The sequence below is a fragment of the Pristiophorus japonicus genome, chromosome 11 (assembly GCF_044704955.1).
Source record: "Pristiophorus japonicus isolate sPriJap1 chromosome 11, sPriJap1.hap1, whole genome shotgun sequence".
NCBI lineage: Eukaryota > Metazoa > Chordata > Chondrichthyes > Pristiophoridae > Pristiophorus > Pristiophorus japonicus.
In genome coordinates this window covers 143,275,718-143,298,191 of record NC_091987.1, presented here as the reverse complement: position 1 = coordinate 143,298,191, position 22,474 = coordinate 143,275,718, and the positions used below count along the sequence as shown (strand labels likewise).

The window sequence follows — 22,474 nt, the reverse complement described above, 5'->3', positions numbered from 1 at the left end:
CAATCTGGCAGCTTCATTTCCTGTTGCCAGTCCACAAATTAGCAGGTTTATTGAATTGAATTCTGCCACTTGCCATGGGTTGCTAGTCCAGTACCATGAACACAAGGCGATCGCATCTTCAAAACAGGAGCTCGCAGATTACAAATGCAGACAGTTAGAGAGATTTCTGCAGAACAGAAGCACTTTTTTCTATTATTCTTGGAAAGTGCTAAATAATTGTGTACTTCATGTTTTGATTTGGGTGCCAAAAATGCTTTTGCATTTGGGAGCTCGATTCAGAAATGGGTTAATACATTTGTATGGGAATTTAAAGAGACTGGAACTAAAGATGACATCAAGAATCAAGTTACAAATGAACAACTGTGTTACGTACTCGAGTGAACAGGTCTGTTCGAGAAAGTGGATCTTCACAGAAACATTAGTAAGCATCCAAGGGTTTCACTGTCGCGAATAACATTAAATTAATAATAATTTTCTCAGTTACAGGATAATGCCCTGTCATTAAATCCCAGATTAAACTATAAACAATTGTTATATTTGTACAAATGTATAACCCCTTTACCAATGCAGTAAACCGATACCTTTTTCTCCATTCTATATATGTAGAGCTCTCATTGTCTGGAATAAACACCTGCCTTCTTGTATCTGCAGATTTAACCCACTCACCATCCTCAGTGTTATCCACAACCACCACCAATACTCTTAAATTAAATAATGCTCCAAGGTGCTTCACAGGAGATCGGAGGGCAGCACACAAGAGGTAGGAGCTGAGCAAAGATGGGATTGAACAGACTTTGGAAGGTGGAGAGATGGAGGGGTTTAGGGACAGTGTTCCGAAGTGTTGGGGACATGGTAGCTGAAGGTTGTTCCACTGATGGTGGGGCGGAAGGAAGGGACATGTGGTCGATCAAAGTTGGAAGGGTGGAAGTTGGATGATGGGTGGATTGCAGAGGTTGGGTGGAGTGACACTGGGGAGATATTTGAAGTTGATGTGTGGAGGCAGTGTAGATTGACGAGGACCTGGATAACTGTTAAGTGAGGCTTTGTGTGGGATCCCATATTGGAGACAGGTGTGGCAAACATCAAGTTTTTGGGTGGCACCATCCTAGGTGGGGGTTTCAGTGAGATCGGGAGGGAGCAGGCAATGTCACATAGGCACCAATTGTGGTCTTATGGCCGGGGTAGATGTGGGATTTGTAACCGATCTTGAGCAGTTGTATACCAGCCTGAGCGAACAGTTGGGAAGGAGGTTGGAATCAGGGCTTAAAACCTCTGGTAGATGCCAAGTCAGTCAGCTCCAAATGGCACTAAGGACCATGCTTTTGGTTGGGCAGGCTAGATTGTGAATGTCATTGAAGGGGAGTCATTTGCTGAATTAAATACACCATGATTCACACATTCTTGCCCAGAGTCTTGTCGCACTGTGGCCAGTTAGATTTTTTCCCTCACCTTCAGCTCGAAAAACTGTAAGTTGCTGGAAGTGTGAGCTGATACCGGTGTGACAAGAGCAATGGGGCATCTGGGACCTCATTGAACAATGGGACCACCAGTGTGTCGTCTTAAATAGTGAGATTTAAGGATTGAGAAAGAAACAGGAATGATGGAGAACAAAAAAGGGTGAATTCAAGACAAATCAGGAACAGAAAGAGAGATAGAGGGAAAGAAAGTTTGGATTAAGAGCAGGAAAAAAAAGACAAAAAGGAACATTTTTTAAAAATTACATTAAAAAATCTCTAAGAACAACTTACTACCTGCATGAGTGAGACTCCACAGTTTCAGTTGTTCCCTTTCTGAGCCGGAGAGGTTGAGTGAAATTGCAGGAACATAAATCTCTTTAAAAAGATACTTACGCTGTTAAGTACCAGCCCTAACTTTCTGTGGTGAGTTTCATGGGTAATTAATGCACAAATGCAGCAACTTCATGAAACTCACTGGGAGGTTGAGGGTGAGCTGCCTTTTCTGCGAGGCCAACGGTGGAGCGGCGCAGATCGTCCAGCAACTTGTGGCGATTCACAACTCACAGCTCGCTACAAGTTGCTGATCGATTTACACATTAATAACGGCATTAATCTCGCCGGTATTTTGGAAGTAAACTGAGGGCCAATGTGACAGAAAAATTTGCATTCGGAGAGCAAAGAGAAATCTTGAAGACAGCTTGTTTCAGCTTACGTGCAGGTTTGTGCCGCTGAACGATTAAGAGCAGTGTTGTCTCCATTTATTTTTAGCAGCACAATAGATACACGCTGATTTATAAATAGAAAACGCAGCATTAAGTACAGATCGATGGGCCCACACCATCCCACACCAAGCAGAGCCGCCCAGACGTACACAGGCTGCTTGTCATGTTGTCAGTAACGGGATCTCAACAGCCCGATGCAGAGGGCTTGAAGAGCATTCAGCCTGCAGAGAATGGCTAAATGCATCAGAAGATGTTGCCAAGGTAGAACACACTGCCCACAGAGAGATGGGTGGATTATTAATGCAGGAGCTAACAAGATAGTTCTTCTGGATCAAGCTCTCTGGGCGAGAGAATAACAATCTGACAGAGGAGCTGGAGACAGACTTTACTCTGCTGTAACTCATGTCATGAGAGGTGACTGCAGTGCCTATACAGTCCATGTTCCACATACTTTAGTTTTACATGTTACATATAGAATGAAATGGTGTCCAAATGTAAACTAAACGGTAACGTTTTGACAAATATGTGATATTCAGCAATGCAGCAAATTAAAGATATTTTCCACATGCAAGGGCTAACTTTACAAGGGTATTCCCTATTCTACGTCAGTAAGTGCAGACAATCATTAGATGAATGACTAGTCAATGGGGTCGATTTTAACCCCTTCGTGCCCAGCGGGAATGATGTGTGGGAGGGTTTAACATCAGGCTGAGTCCACTTACCGACCCAAGGCTACATTCCTCTTGCCCAGCATTATGTCACTTTTACCGACGCTGAAGTTGGCCGAATGTCCCGCTGCAGGCAGAGAGGGGACCGATGTAAATCTTCGACCAAAGCCACAAGTGTTGGTACCATGGGCTTCTGAACTGACTGCAGCTTGTTCAGAACTGACCACACACTCCATGGACAACTGCAGAATGTTGATGCCATAGAATCTTAGAATCATCATAGAAATTTACAGCACAGGAGGCCATTCCGCCCATCGTGTCCTTGCTGACCGACAAAGAACTATCCAGCCTATTCCCACTTTCCAGCTCATGGTCTGCAGCCCTGTGGGTTACGGCACTTCAAATGCACATCCAAGTAATTTTTAAATGCTATGAAGATTTCTGCCTCAGCTACCCATTCAGGCAGTGAGTTCCAGACCGCCCCCTGCCCTACCTCACCCATGCTCTGGGTGAATACATTCTCCTCAAATCCCCATCAAACCTCCTACCACTTACTTTAAACCTATGGTCCCTGGTTCTTGACTCCTCTGCTAAGGGGAACAGGTCCTTCCTATTCACTCTATCCAGGCCCCTCATAAGTTTATACACCTCAATTAAATCTCCACTCATCCTCCTCTGTGCTTAAGAAAACAACCCCAGCCTATCCAATCTTTCCTCATAACTAAAATTCTCCAGTCCAGGCAGCATCCTTGTAAATCTCCTCTGTGCCCTCACTAGTGCAATCACATCTTTCCTGTAATGTGGTGACCAGAACTGCACGAATACTCTAGCTGTGGTCTAACTAGTGTTTTATACAGTTCAAGCATCACCTCCCTGCTCTTCTATTCCCTGCCTCAGTTAATAAAGGAAGGTACCTCGTATGCCTTCTTAACCTCCTTATCTACCTGTCTGTGATCTGTGGACATGCACGCCAAGGTCCCTCTGTTCCGCTACACTATTCAGCATCCTACCATTTAATGTGTATTTCCTTGCCTTGTTAGCCCTCCCCAAATGCATTACCTCACACTTCTCCGGATTGAATTCCATTTGCCACTGTTCTGCCCACCTGACCAGTCCATTGATATCTTCCTGTAGTCTACAACTTTCTATTTCATTATCAAACACATGGCCAATTTTTGTATCATCTGCAAACTACTTAATCATGCCCCCTACATTCAAATCCAAATCATTGATATGTACCACAAAAAGCAAGGGACTTGGTATTAAGCCCTGTGGAAACCCACTGGAAACAGCCTTCAAGTCACAAAAACACCCATCGACCATTACCTTTGGCTTCCTGCCCCTGAGCCAATTTTGGATCCAACTTGCCACTTTGCCTTGGGTCCCATGGGCTTTTACTTTCATTACCAGTCTGCCATGTGGGACCTTATCAAAAGCCTTGCTAAAATCTATATAGACTACATCAAACGCACTACCCTCATTGACCCTCCTTGTTACCTCTTCAAAACATTCAGTCAAGTTAGTCAGACATGAACTTCCCTTAACAAATACTTTCTACATGAAGATTTATCCTGTCCCTTAGAATTTTTTCCAATAATTTCCCACCGCCGAGGTTAGGCTGACTGGCCTGCAATGACTCGGTCTGTCCCTTTCTTCCTTTTTAAACAACAGTACAACGTTAGCATTCCTCCAGTCTCCTGGCACCAAACCTGTAGCCAGAGTAGATTGGAAAATGATGGTCAGAGCCACTGCTATTTCCTCGCTTGCTTCTCTTAACAGCCTGGGATACATTTCATCCGGGCCTGAGGATTTATCCACTTTCAAAGATGGTAAACCCCTTAATACTTCCTCTCTCACTATGTTTATTTCATCTAATATTTCACACTCCTCCTCCTGATTGAAATGTCTGCATTGTCCCTCTCTTTTGTGAAAACAGATGCAAAGAATCATGAAGAATCATACCCACGTCTTCCGTCTCCACACACAGATCACCTTCATGTCCCGAATAGGCCCTACTGTTTCTTTAGTTATCCTCTTGTTCTTAATGTATTTAGAACACATATTTGGGTTTTCCTTGATTTTACTTGCCAATATTTTTTCATGCTCTCTCCTTGCCTTCCTAATTTCCTTTTTAATTTCATCCCAGCACTTTCTACACTACTCTAGGGTTTCTGCAGTAATGAGCCCTCAGTATCTGTCATAAGCCTCCCTTTTTTTCTTTATCCTACCCTGTATCCAGGGGACTCTAGATTTGTTAGTCCCACCCTTTTTCTTTAAAGGAACATACTTGCTCTGAACCCTCACTATCTCCTCCTTGAATGCCTCCCACTGCTCTGACACTGATTTACCTTCAAGTAGCTGTTTCCAGTCCACTTTGGCTAAATCATATCACAGTTTAGTAAAATTAGCTTTTCCCCAATTAAGAACTTTTATTCCTGGTCTATCTTTGTTCTTTTCCATAACTATCCTAAATGTAACCAAATTATGATCACTACTACCAACATACTCTCCCACTGATACCCCTTCCACCTGCCCAGCTTCATACCCTAAAACTAAGTCCAGAACTGCCACTTTCCTTGTTGGACTTGCTACGTACTGGCTAAAAAAATTTTCCCGAGTGCTTTTTAAGAATTCTGCTCCCTCCATATCTTTCACACTAATTCTATCCCAGTTAATATTAGGGGAGTTGAAATCCTCTACTATTACTGCCCGACAGTTTTTGCGCAAGGACATCACACAAATTGAAAGTGTGGCAATCCAACACAGCGAGCAACTGCTTGTGCAATTGATAACTCTAGATTTAATAAACACACCGACTGTAGATTTAATACACGGACCGACTGTAGATTTAATATAGAGACAGCCTGTAGATGTAATAAATGGACTGACAGTAGATTTAATACACGGACTGACTGTAGATGTAATAAACTGACTGACAGTAGATTTAATACACGGACTGACTGTAGATTTAATACACGGACCGACTGTAGATTTAATACACGGACTGACAGTAGATTTAATACACGGACTGACTGTAGATTTAATACACGGACTGACAGTAGATTTAATACATGGACCGACTGTAGATTTAATACACGGACTGATTGTAGATTTAATACAGGGACAGCCTGTAGATGTATTATACAGGCATACTTAAGATTTAATACACACACTGACTGTAGATTTAATACACAGTCTGAATCTAGATTTAATACAAACACTGACTGTAGATTTAATACACACACTGACTAAATTTAGTGCACACGCTGACTGTAGATTTAATACACATGCTGACTGTAGATTTAATATACGACTGACTGTAGATTTAATACACAGACTGACTGTAGATTTAATATACGGACTGACTGTAGATTTAATACACACACTGACTGTAGATTTAATATACGGACTGAGTGTAGATTTAATACACACACTGACTGTAGATTTAATACACGGACTGACTGTATATTTAATACACGGACTGACTGTAGATTTAATACACACACTGACTGTAAATTCAACACACACACTGAGTGCAGAATTAATACACGGACTGACTGTAGATTAAATGTATACACTGACTGTAGACTTAATACACAGACTGGCTGTAGATTTAATACACAGATTGACAGTAGATTTAATACACGGACTGACTGTAGATTTAATACACGACTGACTGTAAATCTAATACACACACTGACTGTAGATTTAATACACACACTGACTGTAGATTTACTACACACACTGATTGTAGATTTAATACACGGACTGACTGTAGATTTAATACACACACTGACTGTAGATTTAATACATGGACTGACTGTAGATTTAATACATGGACTGACTGTAGATTTAATACACTCACTGACTGTAGATTTAATACACACAATGACTGTAGATTTAATACACACACTGACTGTAAATTTAATATACACACCGACTGTAGATTTAATACACGGACTGACTGTAGATTTAATATACGGACTGACTGTAGATTTAATATACGGACTGACTGTAGATTTAATACACACACTACCTGTAGATTTAATACATGGACTGACTGTAGATTTAATACACGGACTGACTGTAGATTTATTACACACACTGACTGTAAATTCAACACACACACGGAGTGCAGATTTAATACACGCACTGACTGTAGATTAAATGCATACACTGACTGTAGATTTAATACACACACTGATTGTAGATTTAATACACGGACTGACTGTAGATTTAATACACACACTGACTGTAGATTTAATACCTGTACTGACTGTAGATTTAATACACTCACTGTAGATTCAATACACACACTGACTGTAGATTTAATACACACACTGACTGTAGATTTAATGCACACGCGGACTGTAGATTTAATACACGGACTGACTGTAGAGTTAATACACACACTGATTGTAGATTTAATACATGGACTGACTGTAGATTTAATATACACACTGACTGTAGATTTAATACACACACTGACTGTAGATTTAATTCACGGACTGACTGTAGACTTAATACACGGACTGACTGTAGACTTAATACACGGACTGATTGTAAATTTAGTACACACACTGACTGTAGATTTAATACGCACACTGACTGTAAATTGAATACACACACCGACTGTAGATTTAATACACGGACTGAATGTAGATTTAATACACGGACTGACTGTAGATTTAATATACACACTGACTGTAGATTTAATAAACACACTGACTGTAGATATAATACACACACTGACTGTAGATTTAATTCACGGACTGACTGTAGATTCAATACACGGTCTGACTGTAGATTTAATACACACACTGACTGTAGATTTAATTCACGGACTGACTGCAGACTTAATACACGGACTGACTGTAGACTTAATACACGGACTGATTGTAGATTTAATACACACACTGACTGTAGATTTAATACACACACTGACTAGATTTAGTGCACATGCTGACTGTAGATTTAATATACGACTGACTGTAGATTTAAGACACGGACTGACTGTAGATTTAATATACGGACTGACTCTAGATTTAATACACACACTGACTGTAGATTTAATTTACGGACCGAGTGTAGATTTAATACACGGACTGACTGTAGATTTAATACACACACTGACTGTAAATTCAACACACACACTGAGTGCAAATTTAATACACGGACTGACTGTAGATTAAATGCATACACTGACTGTAGACTTAATACACGGACTGACTGTAGATTTAATACACACACTGACTGTAGATTTACTACACACACTGATTGTAGATTTAATACATGGTCTGACTGTAGATTTAATACATGGACTGACTGTAGATTTAATACACTCACTGACTGTAGATTTAATACACACACTGACTGTAAATTTAATACACACACCGACTGTAGATTTAATACACGGACTGAATGTAGATTTAATACACGGACTGACTGTAAATTAAACACACACACTGAGTGCAGATTTAATACACGGACTGACTGTAGATTAAATGCATACACTGACTGTAGATTTAATACACACACTGACTGTAGATTTAATACATGGACTGACTGTAGATTTAATACACTCACTGACTGTAGATTTAATACACACACTGACTGTAGATTTAATACACACAATGACTGAAGATTTAATACACACACTGACTGTAAATTTAGTACACACACTGACTGTAGATTTAATACGCACACTGACTGTAAATTGAATACACACACCGACTGTAGATTTAATACACGGACTGAATGTAGATTTAATACATGGACTGACTGTAGATTTAATATACACACTGACTGTAGATTTAATAAACACACTGACTGTAGATTTAATACACACACTGACTGTAGATTCAATACACGGACTGACTGTAGATTTAATACACACACTGACTGTAGATTTAATACACACGCGGACTGTAGATTTAATACATGGACTGACTGTAGAGTTAATACACACACTGACTGTAGATTTAATACACACACTGACTGTAGATTTAATTCACGGACTGACTGTAGATTTAATACATGGACTGACTGTAGACTTAATGCACGGACTGACTGTAGATTTAATACACACACTGACTGTAGATTTAATACACGGACTGACTGTAGACTTAATACACACACTGACTGTAGATTTAATACACGGACTGACTGTAAACTTAATACACGGACTGACTGTAGACTTAATACACGGACTGATTGTAGATTTAATACACACGCTGACGTAGATTTAATACACCAACTGACTGTAGATTTAATACACACATTAACTGTAGATTTAATACACGGACTGACTGTAGATTTAATACACACACTGACTGTAGATTTAATATACAGACTGACTGTAGATTTAATACACACACTGACTGTAGATTTAATATACAGACTGACTGTAGATTTAATACACAGACTGACTGTAGATTTAATACACACACTGACTGTAGATTTAATACACACACTTACTGTAGATTTAATACACGGACTGACTGTAGATTGAATACACGGACTGACTGTAGATTTAATACACCGACTGACTGTAGATTTAATATACACATTAACTGTAGATTTAATACACGGACTGACTGTAGATTTAATACACACACTGACTAGATTTAGTGCACACACTGACTGTAGATTTAATATACGACTGACTGTAGATTTAATACACACACTGACTGTAGATTTAATACACGGATTGACTGTAGATTTAATACACACACTGACTGTAGATTTAATATACAGACTGACTGTAGATTTAATACACACACTGACTGTAGATTTAATACACGGACTGACTGTAGATTTAATACACACACTTACTGTAGATTTAATACACCGACTGACTGTAGATTTAATACACACACGGACTGTAGATTTAATACACACACGGACTGTAGATTTGATACACTGAATGACTGTAGATTTAATGCACACACTGACTGTAGATTTCATATAAGGAATGGCTATAATCAGCTGGTTAAGCAACTTCAACTGTGAGTAAAATGAAAGCTTTTCTTTGTTGTGAAGTGGTTGATAGGAGCTTTCAGTAATATCCGTGTGTTATTGTGGTACAGTTGACTGCAGCACGTCTGCAGTTAATCTCTTCAATCCGACAATCTGGTGCACATTGTAGATTATCAAGTGTATCCCCTTGTGCAGAAACCCCCTTCATAACTGCTTTTCTTGTGTCTGCTCGGCGCAATTACACATCCAACTTACAAAGAGTCTATATAGAATGAACAGGAAGATTTTGTTGCATTGTCAAGGCCTCAGCCAATGTGTCTCCCATTGCCTGATGTCCTTTTGAATGACCTCAGCACTACACAATACGTTACATTTAACACAATAGGTCTGAAATATCGGTAATGACCCAGCAATACCGTTAATGCAATGATAGATCACCTACCTTGGTAGGACCCCCTTCCTTATTTTGAGTGGATACATTCTCCATACACCACAGCACTCTGCCTGTTGTCCTATTAGTCCTGGGAAGTCACCTGCTCGACACTGGAGGCGGTGATGCCGTAGTGTGACTGTTGGCGTGACTGGTTGTCCTTGCCCTCTGTGAAAGGCGGGTAGCGTATCTGATTGAACTAGCGTAGAGAATCAGAGGAATTTACAGCACAGAAGGAGGCCATTCGGCCCATCGTATCCGTGCTAGATGACAAAGAGCTATCCAGCCTAATCCCACTTTACAGCTCTTGGTCTGTAGCCTTGTAGGTTACAGCACTTCAAAAGCACATCCAAGTACTTTTTAAATGTGATGGGGGTTTCTGCCTCTACCAACCTTTCAGGCGGTGAGTTCCAGACCCCCACCACCCTCTGGATGGAAACAGTCCTCCTCAAAGCCCCTCTCTACCTCCGACCAATTACTTTAAATCTATGCCCCCTGGTTACTGCCCCTCTGCTAAGGGAAATAGGTCCTTACTATCCACTCTATCTAGGCCCCTCATAATTTTATGCACCTCATATAGGTCTCCCCTCAGCCTCCTGTGTTCCAAAGAAAACAAACCCAGCCTATCCAATCTTTCCTCATAGCTAAAATTCTCCACTCCAAGCAGCATCCTTGTAAATCTCCTCTGTACCCTCTCTAGTGCAATCACATCTTTCCTGTAATGTGGTGACCAGAACTGCACGCCATACCCTGGCTGTGGCCTAACCAGTGTTTTATACAGTTCAAGCATGATCTCCCTGCTCTTGTATTCTATAGTAATCCAACTGAGTGGTACAACGAGACTCAGAGCCTGCTGGGAAGCAGCACGTGTGTAGAAAATGCTTCTGTTTGAAGAATGAAGAACATCTTATCACGGTAGATAATTTATCTTTCTTCTTCATTCTCCAAACACCGCAGGAGCATTCTGAAGTTTTACATTTCAGGAAAGGGGAAGCCTCTGTAACGAGGAGGGTGACATTTACCTTCTCTGAGAGCGCCGATTTCAATGGAAAGGAATATCAGACACATTGGAATATCAGAATATCGCTGGCAGATAGATTTACAATGATTAATTGAGCCGACATCTACTGCTTTTTGTGGGAGAGTTCCACACGTCTACCACCCTTTGCGTGAAGCAGACTTTCCAACTTCTGTCCTGAACGGCTTGGCTCTGATTTTAAGGTTATGTCCCCTTGTCGTGGCACAATGAGAAGCTAAGCTGGAGAGTCCATGGGATGTGTTGTGTAGTGCTGAGGTCATTCAAAAGGACATCAGGCAATGGCTGAGGTCACAGTTAGTGGAGGCCATGCTGCTTCCCTTTTATAGATGGCAGGAACAGCCAATCACAGGGCAACAGTCACGCTTATGACATCACCTCATGCAGTGTTGAGCATGTGACTCCCTCGGACCAATAGGGCAAGGCGCAGGCTCCTGCAGTGTGCGAAGGATGCAAAATGGAGAAGACAATTTAATATACAGTTTACTCGGAGAGGACAAAACAGAAGAAAACTCAAAGAAAATGGAACAGGGCTTTAGACATTATTTTCAAAACAGTGCACAGGAATGCAACAGCAGTCAATAATTATAGAGTGATTCCGCCCGATAACAAGAAGTTAATGTTTCCCACGAGGCTGCGCATCTCATATCTTGTAAAGTAATAAATTCTAATAGTTCTAGACATTACAAGAATATAAAATGACTTGTTCACTTGAATGAGGCCTGAGCATTTTCCAACATGATTACATTGAGGAACCAGTCACATTTTAAACACATCACATTCTGGCGTCAAAGTCTCAAGCACTGCAGGAGAATGAGCAAAGGGAATCAATAACTATCACAAGGTATCAAAGTCTCCTTGTTTCATTTGTCACTGATTTCTCAGAATATTATGGTCTGTCTTCCTGGCATGCTGCAGATAGTGAGGGGTTGCTTAGTTTGTGTTGTACAAGGGCAGCAAATGATCGAGTTTGAGCGAGTCCACAGCTGTTTATACAGATGCTGTAAGCAGCAAACCAATACCATTAGTACTTACCTAGTCATTCTTTCAATCTAGAATAATGTACTAATATCACCACTAAAGAACACAGTCCTGAGCATTCCAGGAACAGACGAACACAAATAGGGCATTCCACTCCTGGCCGCTTATAACCGGTTATTCTGGGTCTCCGCCAGGCCAGGAGTTTCTCCAGCACCCTGTAGATGGTGAAGCTTCCATTGCACAGTCACATGGTGACTGACCAGCAGAGGGGGGAGGGGGGGGGGCGGGTGGGTAGGGGAGGGGGTGCAAGGAGAGTGACTCCCCTCGGTCAGGAGTTCTCACTCATGCACCTCAGGCGGGGCCTGGCTCCCGGGACACTGACTGATTGGGGGCACGAGGGTGTATGTGGGACCCACCGGCAGGGTCAAGGCTCGGCAAGTGGCCTGGACCCTCAAACATTCTTTTCTCAAAGTAACGCAGATTGGCCGCCTTGCTCAGGGGGCTGATAGGAACATTGTCAGCACTTGACGGGGAGGGGGGATCAGCACTGGTATGGGGTGTGGGGGGGGGATCAGCACTGGTAGGGGGGTGTTGGGGCGGGGGGGGTTCGGCACTGGTGGCAGGGGGTAGGGAGGGGGGAATCAGCAGTGGTGGTGGGGGGGGGAGGGGGTCAGCACTGGTGGGGGGGGGGGGGCAGAGTTTGGGCAACCTCCCGTACCCCAAAAAACAGAATAAAGTGGGAGTTTCTGTTGGTATGGGTCAGGCGAACACCAGAGATGTCCCAAGCTAATGAGTGCCCCACCTTTGACCTTAGAACTCTGGCACAGTCAGCGCAGGAGGGCACTTTCCCGGTGTAACCGCCGGCATCATGGCCGAAGGATATTCAAGGCCTGTGTTCAGTAACTATGGCCGCGGTTTCGCCTACCTCGGTGGGTTCAGTGCGGCCGGAGTAGGGGGCGGGTCCCGACCTCGCTGCTGGCTTCAGCCCGCTATGTAGAAATGATTTTTCGTTGATTGAATTTGTTAAGCCCGCCCAGTGCGTTTCCCGGGACAGTTGAAGGAAGTGGGTCTCCTGATGTCATTTGATGACACGTCACCAGCCAGTTTTCTTAAAGGGACCATGTCCACATTGATTTTGACAGTTGTGCTGTCAGTGTTCTGAAGTATTGAGGTGCTGCAAACACCGCACAGAGAGGCACGGCTGCACCCAGGCTCTCCCATCACTCTCTCCATATGCTTATGGAGGGAATCATAACATGCAGAGAGGTTCTCTTCCCTTCCAATGGGTGGAAGAGACCTCCCCAGGAGATCAACGCAGCCTGGTTGCACATTGGCTGCAGTGGCACAAACATTTCAATGATCTCAGTAGATCTCAAAACGTTACAGCAACGCCACACTCAACCTCATCCTGCTGTGCCACTCATCACATCCCCATCACTCTGCCTTCCCTACCCTACTCCTGCACATCCTTACTCACACCAACTGACCCTGCACCTCCAGCCATCCCTCTCTATCTACATTATCACTTCCCCATCTCACTCGCCATCCCTCACACTCATCCTCATCCTAGTCCAATCATACCAACTGAAGTGGGACAACGGGTCACACTGGACATATCAGACATGGAATAAAGGGTTAATGTGTGTACGTGCAGTATGTAGAAGCAGCCTTTGCAAACTAAGCCCGGAGAAACAAGAAGGTACATCTGCACTATGCCTCAAGGTCTCATCAGCTCCCTCCTGTCCTAACACAAGAGATAACACAGGGATGGTATGTTTCAAACCGACACATCAGCCAAACGGTACCCAGTACGAGCAAAGGTCAAAGCAGGGCCAGGCACAGGGTGATAAGATAACATTCCAAAGTTGGATAAACACCCTTAGACACAGTGGGGAGAAAGGTACCAGGAATAGGGGGGATAGAAATCATCTTCGCCCTGAGTGACAAGGGGCTGTGTCCATTCAAATCAATGTATGTCTCATGTATTGAATGTCCGGCCATTATAGGCCGAGTAACTGTATAAAAACCCTGTATGTTCTTTGTTTGGTGAGAATGGGTTCAGTAGGGACTGACTTACGGGCCTGTTTCTCCCTTGTAAGTAAAATAAACCTACTTGTGTTTGATTCCTAACAGAGTGTGTAGAGGTTAATTATTTAATCTCCACTTAAACAACTAACAACACACAAAGGGCCAATACCTCAAGTAAATTTGGCTACTTTTCAATGTGATAGTTTTAAGCTGTTCCCAATGAGATATGAAGCTTACTGACCGATTACTGGAAATAGCTGGAAAAGCCTTACCTGACTCGTCCACTCTGGGTCGTTTCGATGGGCTTTCGTCTTCGTCATCATCAGACATTTCCATTTCCTCTTCACGGCGAATTCCCAACAGCTCTTCACAATGCACATTCCTGATTTCCTGTTATTGAAGAGAGAAATACTTTATTGCGAGGAATTCAGGCATGAATGATAAGTCATCAAAAAATAGTTAGTTCAGATAAAACATTTCCCATATTAGGTTGGGTACAATGCCGGTTACCTGTGAAAATAGAGCTTCGACGTTACAGGTGATCTAGAGCATTGGGGGGCTATGTGTTGATATTACACGTGATGGAGAGTGGGGAGGGGCTATGTGTTGATATTACACGTGATGGAGAGCGGGGAAGGTCTGTGTGTTTGATATAACAGGTGATGGAGAGCGGGGAGGGGCTGTGTGTTGATATTGCAGGTGATCTAGAGCGGGGAGGGGCTGTGTGTTGATATTCCAGATGATGGAGAGACGGAACGGGCTGTGTGTTGATATTACAGGTGATGGAGAGTGGGGAGGAGCTGTGTGTTGATGTTACAGGTGATGGAGAGTGGGGAGGGGCTGTGTGTTGATATTACAGGTGATGGAGAGTGGGGAGGGGCTGTGTGTTGATAGTACAGGTGATGGAGAGTGGGGAGGGGTTGTGTGTTGATATTACAGGTGATGGAGAGCGGGAGGGGCTGTGTGTTGATATTACAGGTGATGGAGAGCAGGGAGGGGCTGTGTGTTGATATTACAGGTGATGGAGAGTGGGGAGGGGTTGTGTGTTGATATTACAGGTGATGGAGAGCGGGGAGGGGCTGTGTGTTGATGTTACAGGTGATCTAGAGTGAGGAAGGGCTGTGTGTTGATATTACAGGTGATCTAGAGTGGGGAGGAGCTGTGTGTTGATATTAAGGTGATGGAGAGCGAGGAGGATTCCCAGGAGTTGACACTTTTAAACAAACTTTCTGAGAGCTTGATGACTTTGGTTTAATTCAGCTTTTTGAAATGAGTTATTTTTTTAGCAAGACTTAACCGGCCAGTTCCAGATTTGATGGAACCGTCTGGCCCTTCAGACTACAGTGTGAACTTACCACTACTTGCTCCACAACTTAACCCTCAGACAAGAATCATTTTGTCAATGCAAGCTATTGTCAGAGATCAGGAACAAGGACCTCAGATCAGGGTCAGCCTCTACCATGGTATTGTGTCACTTACCTTCATTACTGCTTTAATGAGGTATACATACCGTTAACAATAATTAAACAAAAACAAACCTTTGCGGTATAACAGACATTACATTTACAATGAACATATGGATGAGTAAATTGGTATCTCGTAAATGCAATGACAAATGCAAAGCTTTGGAAAGGTTCAGAGGAGGGCCATGGGAATAATTCCCATTTAAAGCATCTTAGGGCCCGAACTTGATGTCCTCACCACCGACTGCCGCCGACTTTTTTGGGTGGTCTCTCCACGGTGACAGATTCCTCTTGGTCTCCCGCCGTCGGGAGGGGAGTGCCGCTGGGAATCGCCCGCTGGCGAGCAAGTCGCGTAAGTGACCGCCGGCCCGCCGAGCTGCCATATTGGTGCGGGCAGAAGTCGGCGACAGCAAGGCCACTGAGTGAAGGCAGGTCTAACCCCAACGGTAAGTATGAAGACCAGCAAAAAAAGATTAGTGAACGTCTTAATTTTTTTTTAGCGATTTATGAGTATGGGGTTCCTCTGAAGGTGTTCCAGTGTTTTTTTTTAAATTTTTCGTGAAAATTTTTATTTTTAAGTATTCCCCTCTCCCTGGGTCAGACTCAATCCTGGCCGGCACTTTGGCGACGATCGCATTTGCCGCGAGATTGGGAGCTACCGCCCTCTGCTGCCCAGATTGACGGCGTAAGTTGTTATTTTGCCACCGGCCGGTACTGCCATAACTTTTAGAGGAATCTTCCTGGCAAAGTACCGCCTGGTCTCTCGGTGGTCTTTTGGGTGGCACTTGGGCAGGCCTTGGCTTTCACCAAGTTCGGGCCCTTAGTTATCAAGATATGCTAAAAGAGCTGGGACTCTACACTATAGAGAAGCGAAGACTTAGGGATGATCTGATTGAGGTTTAGAAATGATGAAGGGAATAGATTCTGTTCCAATTAACAGTTTGTTCCAATTAAATAGATTAGGGAGGATCAGAGGTCACAATGTGTATAAGGTCAGATCGAGGTTAGATGTCAGGAGTCAGCAGAAGTGGTGCCTCCACTTCATCAGCTATCGAACAACAACAAGTTGTATTAAAATATATAAGAACATAAGAACATAAGAATTAGAACCAGGAGTAGGCCATCTAGCCCCTCGAGCCTGCTCCGCCATTCAACAAGATCATGGCTGATTTGGCCGTGGACTCAGCTCCACTTACCCGCCCGCTCCCCATAACCCTTAATTCCCTTATTGGTTAAAAATCTATCTATCTGTGATTTGAATACATTCAATGAGTTAGCCTCAACTGCTTCCTTGGGCAGAGAATTCCACAGATTCACAACCCTCTGGGAGAAGAAATTCCTTCTCAATTCGGTTTTAAATTGGCTCCCCCGTATTTTGAGGCTGTGCCCCCTAGTTCTAGTCTCCCCGACCAGTGGAAACAACCTCTCTGCCTCTAGCTTGTCTATCCCTTTCATTATTTTAAATGTTTCCATAAGATCACCCCTCATCTTTCTGAACTCCAACGAGTAAAGACCCAGTCTACTCAATCTATCATCATAAGGTAACCCCCTCATCTCCAGTATCAGCCTAGTGAATCATCTCCATACCCCCTCCAAAGCTAGTATATCCTTCCTTAAGTAAGGTGACCAAAACTGCACGCAGTACTCCAGGTGCGGCCTCACCAATACCCTGTACAGTTGCAGCAGGACCTCCCTGCTTTTGTACTCCATCCCTCTCGCAATGAAGGCCAACATTCCATTCGCCTTCCTGATTACCTGCTGCACCTGCAAACCAACTTTTTGGGATTCATGCACAAGGACCCCCAGGTCCCTCTGCACCGCAGCATGTTGTAATTTCTCCCCATTCAAATAATATTCCCTTTTACTGTTTTTTTTCCAAGGTGGATGACCTCACATTTTCAAACATTGTATTCCATCTGCCAAACCTTAGCCCATTCGCTTAACCTATCTAAATCTTTAATGTAGTGAAACGTCCCAAGGTATTTCACAGGAGTATTATGAGATTAAAAAAATTGACACCAAGCCACATAAGTAGAAATTAGCACAGGTGACCAAAAGCATGGTCAAAGAATATGTTTTAAGGAGTGTACTGAAGGAGGAAAGAGAGGTAGAGCAGTTTAGGCAGGGAGTTCCAGAGCTTGAGGCGTAGGCAACAGAAAGCATGGCCAGCAATGGTTGAGCGATTAAAATCAGGGATGCTCAAGATGCCAGAATTGGAGGAGCGCTGACATCTTGGAGGGGTTTGGGGCTGGAGGAGGTTACAGAGATAGGGAGGGGCGAGGCCATGGAGTGATTTAAAAACAAGGTTGAGAATTTTTAAATCGAGGTGTTGCTTAATCTGGAGCCAATGTAGGTCAGCGAGCACAGGGGTGATGAGCACCATTTTCCATACCTCTGGAGCCTCTTATCAACAAGAGCAGATCCAACACTGCCTCCAGTGCGCCAGTGCAGCCTTCGGCCGCCTGAGGAAAAGCGTGTTTGAAGACCAGACCCTCAAAACTGCCACCAAGCTCATGGTCTACAGGGCTGTAGTAATACCCTCCCTCCTGTATGGCTCAGAGACATGGACCATGTACAGCAGACACCTCAAGTCACTGGAGAGATACCACCAACGATGTCTCCACAAGATCCGACAAATCCCCTGGCAGCTCAGCCGCACCAACATCAGCGTCCTCAGGCAGGCCAACATCCCCAGCATTGGTGCACTGACCACACTTGATCAGCTCCGCTGTGCAGGCCACATTGTTCACATGCCTGACACAAGACTCCCAAAGCAAGTGCTCTACTCGGAACTCCTTCACGGCAAATAAGCCAAAGGTGGGCAGAGGAAACATTAAAGGACACCCTCAAAGCCTTCCTGATGAAGTGCGACATCCCCACTGACACCTGGGAGTCCCTGGCCAAAGACCGTCCTAAGTGGAGGAAGTGCATCCGGGAGGGCGCTGAGCACCTTGAGTCTCACCGCCGAGAGCATGCAGAAAACAAGTGCAGGCAGAGGAAAGAGCGCGCACCAAACCAGTCCCAGACACCCCTCCCCTCAACGACTATCTGTCCTACCTGTGACAGAGTCTGTGGTTCTCGTATTATAAGATACATACATAAGAATAAGGAACAGGAGTAGGCCATCTAGCCCCTCGAGCCTACTCCGCCATTCAACAAGATCATGGCTGATCTGGCCGTGAACTCAGCTCCACTTACCCACCCGCTCCCCATAACCCTTAATTCCCTTATTGGTTAAAAATCTATCTATCTGTATAATACATAACTGTATTGGACGGTTCAGTCACCTAAGAACTCATTTTAAGAGTGGAAGCAAGTCCTCCTCGATTCCGAGGGACTGCCTATGATGATGATGATGGGTGAGTGGGACTTGGTGCGAGTTAGGACACGGTTAGCAGAGTTTTGGATGACCTCAAGTTTACGGAGGGTATAGTATGTGAGGCCAGCCAATAGAACAAATAAAGCATTCAGAAATTTATAGTAAATTTTATGGGAAACTTTCCAGTTTGTTACGTGTAGTAAAACTGTAAACATTCCTTATACTTGCATACGATTTCACCACAATCTTCTCACTATGCAATAATGAGTACTTGTTTTGAAATGTTAAGTTTATACTGACTTACCGCTTCTTATGTCCTTATGTTCCAGTATTAACCCGACAGATATTTGTGCAGAATGAATTCAGTTGAAGGTTTTCAGTTGAAGCTGTGAAAGGTGTAGGAGCCAAAGTGACAGGTGGACCTCAGGCCATTGCTGGTTTAAGCTTGCACTGATCAATTCATGCACCTCCAACATAAATGTTATTCAAGGTCCAATAGCTTTTAACCTCCGGGCATGCTTAAACCCAGCTGCACAGTCAAAGATTTGGTGTAAAATAGCAGTGAGGTAAACGATCTCTGTAAGTGGACACTGAAACAGAATGGAAGGGGAAATGAGAGATCTGAAGAATCAGTAATGAGATAAAGGAGAGCAGAAGGATTTGAAAACTACTAACGAGAACATTCCCTACAGAACAAGGCAGGCTGGGAAGCTAATTTCGGAAACTATTTTACTGAAGTGAAAATAGAAGACGAAGCAGAAGTCATCATCATAGGCAGTCCCTCGGAATCGAGGAAGACTTGCTTCCACTCCTGAAGTGAGTTCTTTGGTGACTGAACAGTCCAATATGAGAACCACAGACTCTGTCACAGGTGGGACAGATAGTCGTTGAGGGGAGGGGTGGGTGGGACTGGTTTGCTGCACGCTCTTTCCGCCCTGCGCTTGATTTCTGCATGCTCTCGGCGTTGAGACTCGAGGTGCTCAGCTGCCTCCCGGATGCACTTCCTCCACTTAGGGCAGTCTTTGGCCAGGGACTTCCAGGTGTTAGTGGGGATGTCGCACTTTACCAGGGAGGCTTTGAGGGTGTACTTGAAACGTTTCCTCTGCCCACCTTTGGTTCGTTTGCCATGAAGGAGCCGGGAGTACAGCACTTACTTTGGGAGTCTCGTGTCTGGCATGCGAACAATGTGGCCTGCCCAGCGGAGCTGATCGAGTGTGGTCAGTGCTTCAATGCTGAGGATGTTAGCCTGGACGAGGACGCTGATGTTGGTGCACCTGTCCTCCCAGAGGATTTGTAGGATCTTGCTGAGACATCGTTGGTGATATTTCTCCAACAGAAGTGTGGGGTTAACATTTGCTGCTTAGAATTTCTTCAGAACTTTATCTCCTTAACTCTATTGAGTAATGGCCAGTTGTAATAGGCAGAGTGAGTTGTGGTTCAATCAGTACATTTCCTGGACATTCATATGAACCACTCGTTGATTGTACATTCCAAACCTGGGAAAGGCAAAGGACAGTTGCCTCTGAAAGTACTAACTGAGAGAGCACCTTACTGAAATAAAACATGGAACAAGCAAAGAAAGGGACATTGATGTGCTCTACTGCCCTTTGAGGTTGCCTGACTAGAGGTAATAGATGTTCAGCTGTATCATTGGCCAACTCACTGAATCAGTGAAGGATGTGTGACATCCTATTACCACCTGGTCTGCAACAAAGCAGCATCTGCCACGATATGTTCAAGTGCAAGGTTTGTTATTTGGTCGGGTCAGTTGGACTGCTCTGAAATGTCAGGTTGTCACCTTGGACTGGATCTTCACCGAACGACTTGAAAGACCCAGACTTCATCTGGGCCCAAATAAAATCGATTGTGGCATCCAAGCAGATGAGCACTATTGCTGGCTCCAAGTTCTGCTTTAAGGAGAGGTGTGTTGCAACACAAGCCAAAAATACTTTTCTGACTGGGAAAGAATGGTTAACTAAACAAACAGAGAAGCCTATCTCTGTATCAAATCTCGTAGAAAACTGTTATACTGTCAACTGTTCTAATATAGGAAACGCAGCAGCCAATTTGCACACAGCAAACAGCAAGATCCCACAAACAGCAATGAGTTAATGACCAGATAATTTTTTTTTTTTAGTCACGTTGGTTGAGGGATAAATGTTGGCCAGGACACAGGGGAGAACTCCCCTGCTGTTCTTGAAAATAGAGCCATGGGATCCTTAACATCCACCTGAGAGGGCTGACAGTGATTTGGTTGAACATATTATCTGAAAGATGACACCTCCGTCAGTACAGCACCCCTTCAATACTGCACTGGAGTGCCAGCATAGATTTTGTGCTCAGGTCTCTGGAGTGGGACTGGAACCCACAACCTTCTGACTCAATAGTCCACCACTGAGCCACGGCTGATACTGAGTCCAAGATCAGCTTCAAACTGTCTACATCTCAATTTAACATAAAGGTATAATGCAAGATAGTTCAATCAGTTCCCACCATTAGGACCAATTCTACAGTGCCTCTTCTTGAGAAGGACAACTATAACTCTGTGGATAAGGTGCAGTGCTAGAAAACCATATTTGTTCAAAAGTCATCTGAAGTCCAAGCCCAGGAACCAACAGCTGAACGGGTAGCAGCCTGTAATGTCTGTAAGCTTGTAATGCTTGTAGCTCCACACTGTGGATTGGATGTATTGTGTACTGCAACTGTATAGTTAATCATTAAACAGAACAGGCTTTCCGGAGAGTTCCGACAGAGCAGCCTGCCATGTTAGGAAGCTGTGTGTGCTTGTGCTCTGTGAAGATATCACATTTGGCGACAATGATGGGAGATTTTTCAGATGTTTAAAGTTTAAATTTTGTTGGTGAAGGATTCAGCCAGCCGACAGAAGACTTTGAAAGTTTCTGTCTTTGAAAAAAAAGCTACAAAATCCGAGGTAAAATACAGCACACGGTGTGAACAGCTAGAGATTAAAAATGGCAGGTATAATCGGATATTTGGGTGAATATAGACACGCCCAGGAACGTTTTAAAGCATATGTGGATCGGCTAGAAATGTTTTTCACTGCAAATAACATAATCGAAGTTCCAGACAATGCAGTCCAGAACCAGGCTGTGTTGGAACGTAAGAAAGTGATCTTCTTATCAGTGGCAGGTCCAGCATTATACGAAACCCTTGTAAATCTGCTTGTGCCTGACGAGCCAAAGGACACAACGCTTAAAGAGATTTTAATGAAGCTGGAGCAGCACTATAACCCCAAACCGTTAGAAATTGCTGAAAGCTATCATTTCGAGATTCGGAATTGAAAGTATCACTGATTACATCATAGCATTAAAAAAGCTATCGATGCACTGTAATTTTGGAAACTTTCAAAACCGAGCATTACGGGATCGTTT

At 43.6% G+C, this 22,474-nt stretch overlaps 1 protein-coding gene across 2 annotated transcripts in view; it reads right to left on the bottom strand.

Annotated features, from left to right (window-relative positions):
• Positions 1-22,474, bottom strand: part of LOC139276312 (ecto-NOX disulfide-thiol exchanger 1-like) — a 246,631-nt gene that overhangs the window by 164,873 nt on the left and 59,284 nt on the right. For both annotated transcript variants that reach the window (XM_070894111.1, XM_070894112.1), the window contains exon 7: positions 14,573-14,690. In XM_070894111.1, the coding sequence (XP_070750212.1) occupies positions 14,573-14,690 (118 nt within the window). The remainder of the gene's footprint in view (positions 1-14,572; positions 14,691-22,474) is intronic.